Source organism: Ambystoma mexicanum, chromosome 10, assembly GCF_040938575.1.
Source record: "Ambystoma mexicanum isolate Mex_15411 chromosome 10, UKY_AmexF1_1, whole genome shotgun sequence".
NCBI lineage: Eukaryota > Metazoa > Chordata > Amphibia > Caudata > Ambystomatidae > Ambystoma > Ambystoma mexicanum.
The window spans coordinates 595,235,444-595,253,296 of NC_090932.1; the positions used below are offsets into that span (position 1 = coordinate 595,235,444).

At 47.0% G+C, this 17,853-nt stretch overlaps 1 protein-coding gene across 7 annotated transcripts in view; it reads left to right on the forward strand.

The window, feature by feature from the left end:
* Positions 1-17,853, forward strand: part of ACSL3 (acyl-CoA synthetase long chain family member 3) — a 3,215,977-nt gene that overhangs the window by 1,883,764 nt on the left and 1,314,360 nt on the right. For all 7 annotated transcript variants that reach the window (XR_011276042.1, XM_069618147.1, XM_069618145.1 and 4 more), the window contains exon 9: positions 1,401-1,540. Coding sequence is in view for 6 of the 7 variants with exons in the window: in XM_069618147.1 (XP_069474248.1) it covers positions 1,401-1,540 (140 nt within the window). In the remaining variant the exon portion in view is untranslated. The remainder of the gene's footprint in view (positions 1-1,400; positions 1,541-17,853) is intronic.

Consider the following 17,853-nt stretch of genomic DNA (forward strand, 5'->3'; position numbering starts at 1 on the left):
ACGTTACCAGTTGGTAAGTAACTTGTTCGTCTGCCTGGTTGACTATGGTGATTTAGGAACTCTGAAACTGAGATTTCCTTGTGCCGAAATTGATTGTTCAAGAGGCACTTTGAAGGTCCATTTAAGTTTTATCCTCTGATGGGGAAACATCTGAATATAAGAAATCTGACCGTGGTCGTTTGGGCCCTGGTTCACAAACCCTTTTAGAATATTTCCATGTCTGGTGTTAAACTTCCCACATGAGTGTTTCTTGCAGTCCTCAATTTATACGGATGTGAGAGTGAGCTTCATGCTTTTCCTGCAGGCATGCCTTGCATGGTGTTACACGAGGACAGTGTGGTTCTTTGGATTCCTTTATTTTTTATCAAAAGCCATGAGTGACCTCTATTTCATTCATTACATTTTCTTGTATTTTTTTTCAGCATCCAATCTGTGAAGCGTACAGAACTCTACATTACATATATGTGTGAACTGTAAAATTTTACCTAGATTTAGATTTAACCTACATTTTTCAGAACCAAACGGTCTTTTCGTGATTTACGGTGGCCTGGAACCCCAAAAACAAGATTCCAAGGCCGCCTTTACACACGGAGTAGTCTCATGCATTCTGGGGTTGTATTTTTTTCAGAAGGTCCCTTCTCTAGTAAGGAACCATGTACATGACAGTTCAAAGGCAACACCAGCAGCTTTCCATCTAATTGGGTGCCTAGATGCCATCAGAGTAACTACCTGAATGAAACCACATGCTTACTGTAAGCATCACTTAATGCTCATTAGCTCCAGATGGAATTCTCCTTTTAGCCAAGTGTTCACTATTTTCAGGCAAAAATATTTTTTGAAGTTTCTGCTATCCTCGCTAAAGTGACTTGTGGGTCCTAGGAAACTATCCCAGACTCTAGGGTAAATACAGGATGTAGGACTTTTGTAATGGCAGTCATTCTCCTTCCTGCTTGCATTCCACACAACATACTCACGCCCCAGTTTTCTATGTTGCATTCACAGCAAGGGTAGGACTGAGAAATTGGATCCAGTGAATGCATTAGGGGTGGCAAAGGTTCACAGGACTAGTCTTTTCTTGGAAGTGTTTTCTACAGCAACATTCCATGACCAATTGTGAGCAATGTTTCATTTTGTGTGACTGATCAATGTCTCCTCTTCACTTCCCCTTCTCTTGTTCTACTAGTGCGGGATCCACCTCTATTTCAAAGGAAGGGCCTATCTGTAGTTTTTTGCAACAAATTGTGCTGTTATGTATGCCACCTATATCACTCAGGAAGTGTGTGCAGTACCATAGGGAATTGTATTGGGTTGTAGGTTTTATTGTTGAAGGTGTGATATTTGTAGTTTGACAGATCTTGCTCCTTTGTGAACTAGTTGTATCTATTTTTTCTATGTAAAAGGAAATCATGGATCGTATCTACAAGAATGTAATGAGTAAAGTGAACACCATGAACCGTTTCCAGCGCAACCTCTTTTCCTTGGCGTATAATTACAAAATGAAACAGGTTTCCAGGGGCTTCAGCACTCCACTTTGTGACCGGTAAGTATGGAATGCTTTCTGATATTTTCTGGTACTCCAAAGTTCCCAATGTATGCAATACCTAAAACAAAACCAAGGGTTGGACACTGAGCTGGAATCCAATCAGTAATCTACGTACATGCATTCCTACAGGTTGTACAACATGGTTTTGGGGAAAGCCATGCAGGATCTAGGAATGTTGATTTCTGAAAAATCTTAGAGTCGAGGTGGGTGGGGTTGGACTTTGCCCCAGAATTGCTCTTTAGTCATCTGGTATGGGCCAAACTTTGATCAGGCAAGCATTGTCTGTTTGGTAAAGCCTCACTCAAAGGTTCTATGCTTTTAAAAATGCAAACTTTTAAAGTATAGATCCCTAAAGGTGAGCCTTTTGTATTGTCAGGTCGTTTATCAGCCTGTTATACTTTGTGCCTAACTGAACTTGTTAAAGGAAAAGGTCTGGCTCCCCAACTGTCCCCCAAGTACTTTCCAAAAAGCGAAAGGCATTGGCAAGCCAAGGAGAAAAGTTTTACCAAAACATTGATCTTTCTCTGTTAACTGAATGTGTTTAGCTATGTCCTGATGTAATTCCTTTTGTGATGCTGCCTAGGAATTTCTCGCAGCATCTCCAAACGCACAAGAACATGATGGATATGACATTAAGATATGTCACCACAAGGCATGCCTGGCTCTAAATGCCTTCATTACAGCAGGACAAGGTGGTCGATCTTCTATTGGATGACAAGAAACTAAAAGAGAGAAAAAAGTTAGGAAGTGCAAATGTCCATGCATAGATGACAAATTTTGCATAGTACGGTTAATTTTCTACAGATTTGAATGAGTTGATACATAGCCAGACTGACCTTCGTTGCCCCTACACTTTTGCTGCTTATTGTTGCATAGCCATATACATTTCCGCTTCACCTAATCACTTGTTGCACAGCCAGACATGCATTGTTTCATCTAAGTAAGAGTTGCATTGGCAAACTACACATTACGTGTTGCACAGCCAGATGTATTGCTCCCTTGTCTAATCAAGTCTTGCCCAGCCAAACATATTTATCACCATTTCATACTAATTGTTGTATATCCATACTTCAGTGCCATGTGAGTTTGTTACCGATACAAATGCACTCTTTCGAATGGATTGTGTCCTCCCACGTATTCCTCAGCTTAGATCTTAGATATATCCTTAGCTTCAGCTTTGCTGCTTTGGAAAAATAAATCTCTCTCTCTCTCCACCAGAGGGCGCTCCACTCGAGGCTCCGGCATCGATATCCCTCAGCGGCATCCGTCGAGCGCCGACGTCATCCACTGTATAAATGCCTCGAGTGCGCCCGTTGGCCTCAGTTCTGTTTTTCCGTTAGCTTCGCTTTGGATTGAGTAACGGTGCTTCAGTTTGTAGAAATGTCGTCTTCATCTAATCCTTCCACGCCGAAGACTGGATTAAAAAAATGCCAGAAATGTGGGAAAAAGATGTCACTGACTGATCCCCATCGGAATTGCCTCTGGTGCCTTGGTTCCGACCACCGTATAGACGAGTGCGGTTCCTGTCAATCGATGACCCATAAGGTCCTAAAGGAACAGAGAGGTAAATTGGCGTTGGGGGAGGAATCCTCAAAGTTTTCTTAAAGAGGGAGAAAAGACTTGGCTGAGCCTTCATCAAAACGTCACAAAAAATCTAGGTCAAATAGTAGATCCAGGAAGTCCTCCTCTTCCTCAAAAAAGGCAAAGCAAAGACAACACCGGTCTCCCTCTTCGTCGACGTTGTCTGAGGAAATTATTACATGTCCGTCAAAACATGATTTCCCAAGAAAGTGGGAAGTGTTCAGAACATCTATGCTAAAGCTGTTTCAGAATGCGGCACATACCCCCTCAAAAAAGTCTAGCGAAGGCCATGCCCCTGCTCATACAAAAAGCGACAGGGGAAGATCTAAGACGAGAAAATCTGACAAAATATTGTCGAAGATGTCGGCCAGGGAATCTTCCCCGACGCCTCATAAAAAACACCTACTGGTACATAAATTGGAGGTAGAACTCAAACGAATGGTGTCAGACACTCGTACGCCATAAAAATCCTCGTTTAAAACTTCCTCGAAGCCTCTATCGAAGGCGGTCGAGCATAAGGTGTCAACAACCCATCCCAAAAAGGTTACATCGATTGCACAGTCGACTGTGTCGAAGGCTCCTTCAACGGTGTCGAAGGCTCCTTCAAAGGTGTCCAAGATTACCTCGACGATATCGAAGGTGATGACTACAACGCCGACGCCATCAACGCTTTTGTCAACGTCTTCGTTCATTCAAATTACAAAATCCACACCTGTGTCGAAGTCTAAGCCACCTGAGAAGGTATTTCATCCTGAAAGTAGACAAGATTTCTTTAGAACCATGTCTTCCATTTATGAGGGAGATTCATCAGCAGAAGATGTTTCACCTGAGTCCCTGAGGAGTTGATTGACCCTCAATCTAAGATGGCAAACTTATATGAGTGCTTGCAGTCAGCAAGTGGTCTAGACACATCTCCAGAATATGAATTTGAAAAGCCTGACCCGGCTGAGCATGCTGATGCAGGATATAGAAAGTTGATGAACAGAGTAACTGAATCTATGGGGTGGAGTAGAAATTCACTTGTTTACCAGGAGGATGATATGACTGACATCCTTTTAGAGGGACCTCTGCAAGACCACATACTTTCTTTTCATGTAGCTTTACAAAGAAGGGTGAACACTGCATGGGAAAACCCTGAATCTATTCCAGCAGTAAATAAAAAAAAAAAATTCAAAATATAGGCCCTGTTCTTCAGATCCTGAATATTTGAGTAAACACCCATCACCTGAAAGTCTTGTAGTTCAGGCAGCTACTTCTACTAGAAATGCTGCATATCCTACAATTCCCCCAGATAGGGATGATAAACAGATTTGGAGAAGCTGCAGACCTCCAAAGCGGCAGCAAAATCACTCAGTGCAGCTATACGACAACCTCAACAACGCCCCTAGACAGGCTCATCTTCCTGGAGGGGTCGTCCCTTTCCATTTTATTCCTCATTTGGAAAAGGAAGGGGACATGCCAGTCAAAGAGGACAAAGGAAATTTCCTCGGGGGCGAGGAAAAGGTACTAGATCTGCCCCAGCAACGGCAACTGTCCTTGAGCCTCTGCTGCAAAACCACTCTGAGGTTTTGACCCACAAGAACCCGGTAGGAGGCAGGATCTCACAGCATCTGGAAGAATGGCATGGCATTACTTCAGATGCTTGGGCACTGGAAACAGTATCCCAAGGCTTACTGCCTTCCTTTTCAAAAGAAACCTCAGAATCACCCCCCGGGATACAACTCTGCCAAACATTCAGACCCGCTCCTGTTGCAGGAAGTCTTAACCCTGCTACAGAAAGGTGCAATAGAACATGTACCTGTAGCAGAGAGGAACAAGGGTTGGTATACCCCATATTTCCTCATACCAAAGAAGGACGGAGGATTGAGACCCATCTTGGACTTGAGAAGCTTGAACAAGTTCCTCGGGAAGGACAAGTTCAAGATGGTCTCACTTTCTCAGATCCGTCAGGCTCTCCAACTCCAATACTGGTTGGTATCATTGGACCTTCAGGATGCTTACTTTCATGTACCAATACATCTCAAACACAGGAAGTACCTGAGGTTCGCAATTGGCAATTCTCACTATCAGTTGCGAGTTCTGCCTTTCGGGTTGACCTCCGCCGGAGAGTTTTCACCAAGTTGATGGCGGTGGTGGCAGCGAGTCTCAGGAGAGGAGGTTGGATGATCGGAGCACGTTCTCCAGAACAAGCCCAGGAACATCTGTCCAAGACCTGCCACTTCCTTCACAAACTATGCTTTTCTCTGAACTTAAAAAAGTCAAACATGATACCATCACAGAAACTCCAGTTTATCGGAGCAGTCCTGGATACTTGTTCGGGCAAAGCCTTGCCTCCGGAAGAGAGAGCTCACTACATTCTGCAGATTTCCAGAATGCCCAGTATCTACCAGCCTTTGATTTTCACAGGTTGCTCGGTCTTATGGCATCCTGCATTTTTCTGGTGCCAGTAGCCAGATTGAGGATGAGATCCCTTCAATGGGCCCTCAACCTATTAGAGCTGAAGGCAATCAGACTAGCTCTGAAGGCCTTCCTGCCCTCTGTACGGGGAAGGAATGTCCTGATGATGACGGACAACACAGTGGCCATGTACTACCTCAACAAAAGAGGAGCAGTAGGGTCACTACCACTGTGCAGAGAAGCAATGCAGCTCTGGTTCTGGGCAATACAGGAAGTGATCTCTCGATCGGCAGTTCATCTAGCCGGAGAGCAAAATACAGTGGTGGACGCTCTGAGCAGGCAGAGCACAGTCTCCCATGAGTGGAAACTAGCTCAGGAAGTCTTTCAGGAGATCTTCGTACTTTGGGGAACCCTTCAAGTGGATTTGTTCGCAACCAGTGTCAATGTGAAGTGCGAACTGTACTGCTCAAGGGAATTTCCTCTGAGAGGAGCTCTAGGGGATGCCTTCGTAGTGGACTGGGAATTCCCACTTCTGGATGCGTTTCCTCCAGTCCCTCTGATCCCGCAAGTAATCAGGAGGTTGAGAAAGTTAAGGAAAACCATGATCCTAATTGCCCCAGATTGGGCCAGGAGAACGTGGTACCCGGACCTTCTGGACATGTCCATCTGCCCTCCAATACGTCTTCCGAAAAGAGTATCTTCTCTCACAAGAGGAAGGTCACGTTCTCCGTTCAGAGGTCAAGACACTCAGCCTTCACGCATGGCTTCTGAGAAGCTGAGGTACCAAGAATTGGGACCTTCCGGATGACGTCATGGAGATCTTGCCAAAGCCAGCAACTAAATCTCTGTACCGGTGTTGTTGGAGCAAGTTCAGTAACTGGTGCAGAGATAGGAATGTGGACCTGTTTCAGTATAATATTCCCACAATATTGTCTTTTCTGTTATACTTAGCTAATCTGGGGCTCCTGGTTGACACGATAAAGGGTTATTTAGCAGCGCTATCTATTTTTAAGTGCTCCTCAGAGGAAGAATCTTACTTCAAGATACCTTTTGATAACACAATTCTTAATAATAATAATAATTTGTTTCCTCCAATACCTTTTCAAGTACCTGTGTGGGACTTAAACTTAGTACTAAAGTTCCTCACATGCATCCCATTTGAGCCTTTACATTCTTGTCCGTTAAGGCTCCTTATTTTAAAAACAATACTTCGAATGGATTGTGTCCTCCCACGTATTCCTCATCTTGTGATAATTCGTTATCTCAAGCTTCGCTGCTTTGGAAAAACAAATGTTCTCGGCAGAGGGCGCTGTGCTCGAGGTCGTGGCGTCGATTGTCCCTCGACAGACTCTGTCGACATCACCAATGGTCGAGCTCGAGCCGCGCCCGTTGCTTCAGTTCTGTTTTTCTGATCGTTTCGTTATCGAGAACGGCGCGCTTCTATTTTCTGTGAAGAAAATGTCGTCATCTTCAACTCCTTCGACACTCAAGAGGACGTTCAAGAAATGTGTAGATTGTGGATCTAAAATGTCGATCACCGATCCCCACCGGATTTGTCTCTGGTGTCTTGGTTCCAGTCACCAAACCGACGACTGCGGGTCCTGTCAATCCATGACAGAGAAAGCTCTTCGTGAGAGGAGAGGTAAACTGTCGGTGGGGAGGGAAGCCTCTAAGAAGGCTATGTCAAAAAGACATAAGAAAGCGACTGATTCGAAGGAATCGGATCGCCATAGGCACTCAAAGAGATCTCGATCTAGGAGTAGATCAAGACACTCTTCGTCATCATCTAAAAAAATGAAGAGGAGACATAGATCTCCCTCATCATCATCATCTTCTTCAGAGTCGACTGAAGAAATTCGATGTCCGACTAAATCGGATTCTCCCAGTAAGTGGCAAGAATTCCGCAAAAAGATGATTGAGGTTTTCGAGAATGCGGCCCGACCCCCTCGAAAGACCCTCGAAAAAGCCATACCCCTAAAGTCGCTCCATTGGACGACAAAGGGAAGTCCAAGACTACCATGGCAAAGACTGGTAGCGTCGAGGAATCTAAAAGAACTTGAGTCGGCGTAAATCCGTCAAAGACTCTTCCTGAGTTGAGCACTTCTCCAGTGCCATGCAAAAAACAGAATCCGTAGAAGACTTCGACGACTTCGTCGACGCCCTCGGCATCGATAATTTCGACTCCAAAACCAAAAACATCCTCGACGCCAGTATCGAAGTCATCTTCGAAGTCTTCGAAGACCCCTTCGACAATTTCGAAGGATTTATCAATTCTTCGACGCGGATAGTAGAGGAAGAAAGGAGATTCACTCCATTGCCCAGATCAGACTTTTTTAAGTCTATGTCAGCAATTTATGAAGAATCTGCTTCAGAAGAGGACGAAGTTACCCCTCTTGGAGTTTCTTATGGTACAAGACAAGTTCCTGAGGAACTTATTGATCAGGAATCTAGAATGAGAGACCTGAGTGATAGTGTCATGATGCCTACCTCTAAGGAGCCAGGCCGGGCCCAGCAACCCCAGAGGCAGACATCATTTTTCCCAGGGAAGTCTCAGCGGGCCCAAGTCGGGGCCCTTTGGACTCAGTCCTGGCGCCTTAGGCGCCAGGCTCATAGCGGACCCCAGTCCTGGCGCCTTAGGCGCCAGGCTCATAGAAGAGGATATGTGTTTAAGTGCTTGGGTGCACACTTACCTGATGCAGACCTTGCTGCTTCATGCAGGCCCTCTTGAGGCCTGAATGGGACTACTTAACCTGTAGGACTACTTCACCACCCGGGTGTGGTCGGGGAAGGATACATACCTGATTGGTGGAAGGATACATACCAGGAACTTCTTCCAAGGCTATTTAAACCCCACCCGAACAGCCACACATGCTTCGCGTTGTTCTGCACCTAGCAGCTGGACGCTCACCGTGTCAGCTCCTGCATCCTGACTTCAGCCACGCCTGCCAGCACCCTGGAACACCTGCAAGGGGAGAAAGGAAGAGAATAGGAGAAGAAAAGCCCTTACCTGCTAAATCTGCATCCCGGAGTCATTTCTCCAACGGCCCTGAAAAGGAAGACATCATTTTAAAGGCATTTTGTTTCGATCGCTGCAGCGCTGCATTTTACTCACCTTTGCAAGGCGCTTCCATCTTCAGCAGCGATCTTCCGGATTCAGCTACGCCCCGGCGCCTAGAGGAAAAAAGACAAGAACAAAGGTGAGAGGGAGAAAAGGAATAAGGAAAGCTCAGTTTCCTTTTAAGTCTTACCTGTTGGATTATTCCCACTGCATTTCGGGTCCTGCCGCTTCCTGGCATCTCCGGACCCCGGCCCCTATGGGGAAAAAAGACAAAGACATTAAATGAGCGAATGCAAAGACATTACCTGAGCGCTCATCCAGAACTGTTTCACTTCGGGTCGGCGCCATATCTCCGGCACTCCGAACCCCGGCCCCCAAGGGGAAAAAGACATAAGCATTAGCGCTTGCTGCAATTAGACAACGAACATTATTAAGCTTGAACTTTTGAACAGAACTTTTACAGCGCCTTACCTGAACAGTCAAGCTTACCTGAATTCCCATCAATCCTCAATCCAGTGAAGTAACTGGGTTTCAACGCGCCCCTGCATCAGAAGCAGGATGGAGAGCTCATCCTTCCAAACCCTAAGGTGAGGCTTCACGGGGAATCGTGGAGGAGGTATCGTGGAGGGTTGGAAGGGAGTGGGAGGCTTGAGCATTGTTCCTCAGTTGCTAATACTCCCTTTTCACGCACAGGAGGGTATCCAACGAGCCAGGGAAGCCAGAATATAGGGGCCCTTCCTGTCCATCTTCAGAGTTCTGCGCCTTTGACGCCGCGCCTCCGTGGGAACCAGGTGAGCGTTACAGAACGCGAAGCCTTACCACAATTTCCCACCTGGGCGCTATGGAGACTTCCGAGACAGATCAGCTGGCCCATCTTTTAGGGGAATTACGGGCAGATGTGCACTCAGCCCGCCAGGAGACTAATGCTCTCAGAAGGGAACTAATCCTATCCAAGGAAAGAACTGATGATCTGGCCAAAAGGTTATTGCAGGGCCAGGCAGAGCACACTCCTTTACCTGTTTCCGGAGATATTTCTACAACAATGGGTTGGAATAACCCGGTACAAATCAATCTACCTGGACACATGCCTTTGGCCCCGCCGGAATGTTTTGCGGGGGATCCCAAGAAATATGCCGTTTTTATGAACCAATGCCGTTTACACTTTTTATGCAGGCCCGGGGCCTTCCCCAACGACCAGACCAAAGTAGCCTTTGTACTATCTTACCTCAGTGGCTGTGCTGCCGATTGGTCTATTCCATTGGTAAATCAGGATGATCCCATTCTCCGAGATTTCCAGGGCTTCCAGGCCAGCATGGAAAGATTGTTCGCTCGACACTCGCAGGGACAGGCCCTTGACAACGAACTGCTATCCTTACGACAAGGTAATCAGGATCTTTTGTCCTATATTGCCACCTTTAATAGACTAGTTGTGGAAACCGGATGGCCTGAAAATAAAAGGATCACATTGTTTCATCGAGGCCTGTGCGGAGAGCTTAAAGATGTTATAGCTCAGATAGTAGATCCACCCCAGGCCTGCGCAGACTACATAGACTTAGTGGTTCAACTTGATCACAGACTTCAAAATAGAAAAGCAGATCGGCTCAAGTATGAAACCAGAGTACCTATCAAGACCCACGTTAACTGCAAGAGTACTGACGTTTCCGAACCTATGCAAATTGGCAGTGTTAAAGGACCATTAACGCAGAAGGAACGAGAGAGAAGGCGACAAATGCAACTTTGTCTGTATTGCGGAACTTCCGGTCACTTTCTTCAAAGTTGTCCAGTTAAACCACCCAAGAAGGTGGTTGGAGCCACTGATAACGAGTTATTGACACCTGGTTCGGGAAACGACCTAGCCCGACAAGCGTAGGGGTCTGCTTGCCGAGCTTGAAAACAAACTCTTGGTCCTCGCATTTTGTCATGCCAATGGTGCTTGTGAACCCAAAACAGCCTCAGCAGTTGCATGCTATAAAAGCATACATAGACAGTGGAGCTATTGGAAATTACATAGACCGTGAATTGGCTTCCAGGATTAAGCTTCCTCTCCGCCCGAAAGTAACCCAAGATGTAATTACTACAGTTGATGGAACCGAAATAGCCTCAGGGCCTGTAACGCATTCCACAGTTGAAATCACCCTGGTGGGTCAGGACGGACATCGGGAAGCAATCGTGTTTGATGTGATCAAGGCCCCACAATTTCAAGTACTTCTTGGAATCCCTTGGTTAGAAACACATAATCCGAGAATAGACTGGCGAGCAAAGAAGATAACTTTTCCTGATTGTGAACCAACCTGTTACCCAAGGAATCCAGCTATGGGTCTAGCCTCTGTAACTTCCACCCCTGTACAGCTACCATCTGAATACCAAGAATTCCAAGACGTTTTTCAGAAAGAGCAGGCTAACACCTTACCTCCCCATCGATCTTACGATTGCCAAATCGACTTGGTACCCAATGCACAACTACCTTGTAGTAGGATTTATGCTCTTACTGAACCTGAGAACCTGCATTTGCGCCAGTATTTGGATCAATACCTGGCCAATGGTTTCATTCGCCCATCAAAGTCACCAGTCTCTTCCGCTTTGTTCTTCGTACCTAAAAAGGAAGGAGACCTTAGGGCCTGTATTGACTACCGCGCCCTAAATCAGATAACGATTAAGAATCGTTACCCTTTGCCCCTGATACCTGAGCTTATCAATCAAGTAAAAGATGCTCGTGTGTACACCAAGCTAGATCTCCGAGGAGCTTACCACCTGGTACGTATAAAAGAGGGCGACGAGTGGAAGACTGCATTCCGCACCAAATTTGGGCTCTTCGAATATCAAGTAATGCCCTTTGGTTTGTGCAACGCACCTGCCGCCTTTCAGTACTTCATGAATGATGTTCTTCGGGAACTTATCGATGTTTGTGTCATCGTTTATATTGACGACATCCTGGTGTATTCCTCCTCAGAATCTGATCACAGAAACCATGTTAGGGCAGTTCTTGAGAAATTGCGCCAGCACAAATTATTTGCCAAGCTCGAAAAATGCGTTTTTCATACCACAGAAGTGGAGTTTCTCGGATTCATCCTGACACCTCAAGGAATCCGAATGGACTCGCGGAAAGTGGACGCCATTCTCAAATGGCCATCTCCTAGCTCTCTGAAGGGAGTGCAAAGCATGCTTGGCTTTGCCAATTTCTATCGAAGGTTCATCCCGGAATTTTCTCGAACTGTTCAACCCATCACAGCTCTCCTAAAGAAAAATAAACGCTTTGAATGGACTCTTGAGGCTGAACAAGCCTTTCAGGACCTGAAAACCAAATTCACCTCTGCACCTGTATTGAAGCACCCGCGCCCAGATCTCCCTTACATCGTGGAAACCGATGCATCCAGTTCGGCCATGGGAGCTGTCCTGTCGCAAAGAGACCCAGAAACTAACCAACTACACCCTGTAGCCTTTTGGTCCAGAAAATTCTCTCCACCTGAATTCAATTACGCAATTACCGACAAAGAACTACTGGCTATTAAATCAGCTTTCAAGGCTTGGCGTCACTATCTTCTCGGTGCAAGACACACCATCACCGTAATTACAGACCACAGAAATTTGCAGTATTTAAAGACGGCCAAAGCTCAATCTTCGCGACAACTCCGATGGGCTTTATTCTTTGCGGAATTTGATTTTGTAATTACCTATCGCCCTGGCTGCAAGAATGGTAAGGCAGATGCCTTATCCCGGATAGGCATGGAAGAACCCAATTCGAGTTTAGAACCTGTGCCAATCATACCGGAACAAAGAATTCTGGGCTTGACTTCATTGCAAACCATTGAGGACATCCAAGCTCAAGTAAAACAGCTTTTTGAATCTTCTGCCTTACTGGAATGGAGTCAAAAGGGTCCTCACTACACCGTTAAGGATGATTTACCCTACTTCCAAGAGCGGTTATTTCTGCCAAGTAAAGAATTGCAGGAACTTGTCATTACCCGTCATCATGAATCATTAATGGAAGGACACCCCGGTATCGCGAAAACAGAAGAAAAGATCAAACGCCACTTCTGGTGGCCTTCTTGGAGAAAAGACATAAAGTCATTTGTGTTGTCTTGCGGAATCTGTGCCCAAAATAAGAGTCAAAAGAAAAGGCCAGCCGGCCTACTTCAACCTTTGGACATTCCACCAGCACCTTGGCACACCTTGTCAATGGACTTTATAACTGACCTGCCTCCTTGTGGTGGTTACAACACGATTCTCGTAATAGTGGATCTATTCTCCAAAATGGCCCATTTTATCCCTTTAAAAGGATTGCCGTCAGCTTCCACCTTGGCCAAGGAATTTATGGAAAATATAGTGCGGTTACATGGTTTCCCTTCCATATTAGTCTCAGACCGTGGAAGTCAATTTATCTCCCACTTTTGGAAGAAATGTTGCCAACTAGCACAAATAGACGTGCGGTTATCCACCAGCCACCACCCCCAGACCGACGGACAAACCGAGAGAACCAATCAGACTCTCGAGCAATATCTGCGGTGCATGTTACACCAATCCGAGTTGAATTGGAAGGACATCCTTTGGATTGCAGAATATGCATACAACAATTCAGTGCATTCTGGAACCGGACAGACTCCTTTTTATACCCTGTATGGTCACCATCCTCGGACCTCTGACCTAGATCCACCTCTGACCCTGGAGATGCCTGCAGTAAATCACCTACATTCCACAATAACCCAAGCCTTCAAAGAAGCTACAACCCACTTACAGCAAGCCAAGAAAAAGTATAAAGAAAACGCTGATTTGCACCGAAGTAAAACTCCTCCTTACCAAGTAGGAGATCAGGTATGGCTAGCAACTAAACATCTACCCCTCAAGGGTCAGCGAACTTTTAATCCCAGATTCATTGGGCCTTACCCCATCAAAGCTATTATCAACCCAGTGGCCTTTAAACTCGATTTACCATCCAACATGCGGATTCATCCCGTTTTTCACGCATCTCTTCTAAAACCAGTACAACCTGGAACCAGACTGTGTGAGCCCCCAGGCCCTGTCCAAATTGATGGAGAATTAGAATTCGAAGTGAAAGACATTTTAGATTCCAAGATAGTTAAGTCGAAACTCTTCTATCTTGTTGATTGGAAAGGATATGGACCTCAGGAAAGATCTTGGGAACCCAGTAACTATGTTCACGCACCACGATTAATTCAAAGATTCCATCGAAGATTCCCGCACAAACCAAAACCCCCGGAGTAAAAGACCTTGGGAGGGGCCTTGAGGGGGGGTACTGTCATGATGCCTACCTCTAAGGAGCCAGGCCGGGCCCAGCAACCCCAGTGGCAGACATCATTTTTCCCAGGGAAGTCTCAGCGGGCCCAAGTCGGGGCCCTTTGGACTCAGTCCTGGCGCCTTAGGCGCCAGGCTCATAGCGGACCCCAGTCCTGGCGCCTTAGGCGCCAGGCTCATAGAAGAGGATATGTGTTTAAGTGCTTGGGTGCACACTTACCTGATGCAGACCTTGCTGCTTCATCCAGGCCCTCTTGAGGCCTGAATGGGACTACTTAACCTGTAGGACTACTTCACCACCCGGGTGTGGTCGGGGAAGGATACATACCAGGAACTTCTTCCAAGGCTATTTAAACCCCACCCGAACAGCCACACATGCTTCGCGTTGTTCTGCACCTAGCAGCTGGACGCTCACCGTGTCAGCTCCTGCATCCTGACTTCAGCCACGCCTGCCAGCACCCTGGAACACCTGCAAGGGGAGAAAGGAAGAGAATAGGAGAAGAAAAGCCCTTACCTGCTAAATCTGCATCCCGGAGTCATTTCTCCAACGGCCCTGAAAAGGAAGACATCATTTTAAAGGCATTTTGTTTCGATCGCTGCAGCGCTGCATTTTACTCACCTTTGCAAGGCGCTTCCATCTTCAGCAGCGATCTTCCGGATTCAGCTACGCCCCGGCGCCTAGAGGAAAAAAGACAAGAACAAAGGTGAGAGGGAGAAAAGGAATAAGGAAAGCTCAGTTTCCTTTTAAGTCTTACCTGTTGGATTATTCCCACTGCATTTCGGGTCCTGCCGCTTCCTGGCATCTCCGGACCCCGGCCCCTATGGGGAAAAAAGACAAAGACATTAAATGAGCGAATGCAAAGACATTACCTGAGCGCTCATCCAGAACTGTTTCACTTCGGGTCGGCGCCATATCTCCGGCACTCCGAACCCCGGCCCCCAAGGGGAAAAAGACATAAGCATTAGCGCTTGCTGCAATTAGACAACGAACATTATTAAGCTTGAACTTTTGAACAGAACTTTTACAGCGCCTTACCTGAACAGTCAAGCTTACCTGAACTCCCATCAATCCTCAATCCAGTGAAGTAACTGGGTTTCAACGCGCCCCTGCATCAGAAGCAGGATGGAGAGCTCATCCTTCCAAACCCTAAGGTGAGGCTTCACGGGAATCGTGGAGGAGGTATCGTGGAGGGTTGGAAGGGAGTGGGAGGCTTGAGCATTGTTCCTCAGTTGCTAATACTCCCTTTTCACGCACAGGAGGGTATCCAATGAGCCAGGGACGCCAGAATATAGGGGCCCTTCCTGTCCATCTTCAGAGTTCTGCGCCTTTGACGCCGCGCCTCCGTGGGAACCAGGTGAGCGTTACAGATAGTCTACATTCTGCCAGTGGAATTGACACATCCCCAGAATTAGAGTTCGCCAGACCTGATCCTGCAGAGCATGCAGATGCTGGGTACAGGGGTCTTATGACCAGGGTAATTGAGTATATGGGTTGGGGTAATACTTCACCCATTTTTGAACAAGAGGACCTGACGGATATAATCGTCAAGGGAACTCAGAAAGATCCTGTTCTCCCTTTCCACAAGGCCCTTCAAAGGACTGTGGAGAAAAACTGGGAGAAACCAGAGAGTATTGCTGCTGCAGATAGCACTTTTCCAAAAGAATATAGACCAGCTGGAACGGATCCTGAATATTTGAATAAACATCCGACTCCAGAGAGTTTAGTCATTCAGGCAGCATCCACTTCAAAACAAACTGCTTATCCAACTATCCCTCCAGATAGAGAGGATAAAAAATTGATGCCTAGGCACGTAAAGTTTTCACGTCAGGCAGTATGGCACTTAAGTCAGCAAATGTCACCTGTACCCTAGCCAGGTTTACCGATACCCTGTGGGACTGTATTTCGGCAGCGGCTAATCATATTCCGGAAGGCGAGGAAAGGGAAGGCTTCCTGACTATAGTTAAAGACAGGAAGGAGGCAATGGGGGAATGTCTCCAGTCTGGACTGGATACTGCTGATGGTATCAGCAGATCCATGGCTGCAAGTGTTGTGCTACGCAGATTTGCGTGGTTGAGGAAGTCGGGGTTTGCACCAGATGTGCAAGCTAGACTCCTCAACATGCCCTTTGATGGCTCGAGGCTATTTGGCAGAAAGGCTGATGAAAGCCTAGAAAAACTTCAGACCTCGAAAGCGGCAGCTAAATCACTTAGCGCCTCTTTGCGCCAGCCTCTAAAACCCTATTCCGGCTCATCTTCCTGGAGGGGTCGTTCTTTTCGATACTACTCCTCTTTTGGTAGAGGAAGAGGACAGGCTTCTCAAAGGGGCAAAAGAAACTTCCCTCGTGGAGCACGAGGAAGAGGTGCAAAATCAGCCTCAGCAGCGGCATCTGTACCCTCCGCGACTCCTGCAGCCGCCTCCAAATCCCTCTGAGACCTTGTTGCACAAAACACCAGTTGGAGGCAGGATCTCTCAGCATCTGAAGGAATGGCGGGGCATTACCTCAGATGCTTGGGCACTGGAAACAGTAGCCCAAGGTTACTGCCTACCCTTCCAAAAAAGGCCTCAGAATCATCCACCGGGAGCCAACTCTGCCAAAATTCCAGATCTGCTCCTGTTGCAGGAAATTTTAACCCTGTTAGAGAAAGGTGCCATAGAACTGGTACCTGTAGCGGAGAGGAACAGGGGTTGGTACTCCCCATATTTTCCCATCCCAAAAAAGGACGGAAGACTGAGACCCATCTTGGACTTGAGAAACTTGAACAAGTTCCTCAGGAAGGACAAGTTCAAGATGGTGACTCTTTCTGAGATCCTTCAGGCTCTCCAACTCCAAGATTGGTTGGTATCATTGGACCTTCAGGATGCTTACTTTCATGTGCCAATTCATCCAAAGCACAGAAAGTACCTGAGGTTCGCGATTGGCAATTCTCATTATCAATTTCGAGTTCTGCCATTCGGGTTGACCTCCGCCCGAGGGTTTTCACCAAACTGTCGGCGGTTGTGGCAACAAGTCTCAGCAGAGGGGGTATTCACATCTACTCCTTCCTGGACGATTGGTTGATCAGTGCAAGTTCTCCAGAACAAGCTCAGGAACATCTTTCGATCACCTGCCACTTCCTCCACAAATTGGGCTTCTCCCTCAATTTCAAGAAGTCCCACATGATACCATCCCAGAAGCTCCAGTTTATCAGAGCAGTCTTGGACACTTCCTCGGGAAAAGCCTCGCCTCCCGAGGTGAGAGCTCTCCACATCCAGCAGATGGTAACAGAATTCCAGAATGCCCAACGTCTACCGGCCTTCGATTTTCTCAGGTTGCTTGGCCTCATGGCATCCTGCGTTTTCCTAGTACCAGAGGCCGGGTCGAGAATGAGATCCCTTCAATGGGCACTCAGAACTCAGTGGTCCCAGTTCACAGGGAATATGTCGGATCTTCTGCAAGTCCCGAGCGCAGTTGCTCAGGATCTTCTATGGTGGGCTTGCAACGACAACATTCTCAAGGGATAGTCTTTTTGGCAACCATGGCCAGAGATAACAGTAGTGACGGACGCCTCACTCACGGGGTGGGGAGCACACACCAACGATCTGACAATCAGCGGTCGTTGGTCTCCATCAGAGTCCAAACTACACATCAACCTGTTGGAGCTGAGGGCAATCAGACTAGCTCTGAAGGCCTTTCTGCTCTCTGCACAGGGAAAGAATGTCCTGATAATGACGGACAACACGGTGGCCATGTACTACCTCAACAAAAGAGGAGGAGTAGGGTCACTGCCACTGTGCAGAGAGGCAATGCAGCTATGGTTCTGGGCAATACGAGAAGGAATCTCTCTATCGGTAATTCACCTAGCCGGAGGGAAGAATACGGCGGCAGACGCTCTGAGCAGGCAGAGCACGGTCTCTCACGAGTGGGAGATAGCTCAGGAAGTCCTTCTGGAGATCTTCGCCCTTTGGGGAACCCCTCAAGTGGATCTGTTTGCCACCGCGATCAACCGGAAGTGCGATCAGTACTGCTCAAGGGAATTTCCTCAA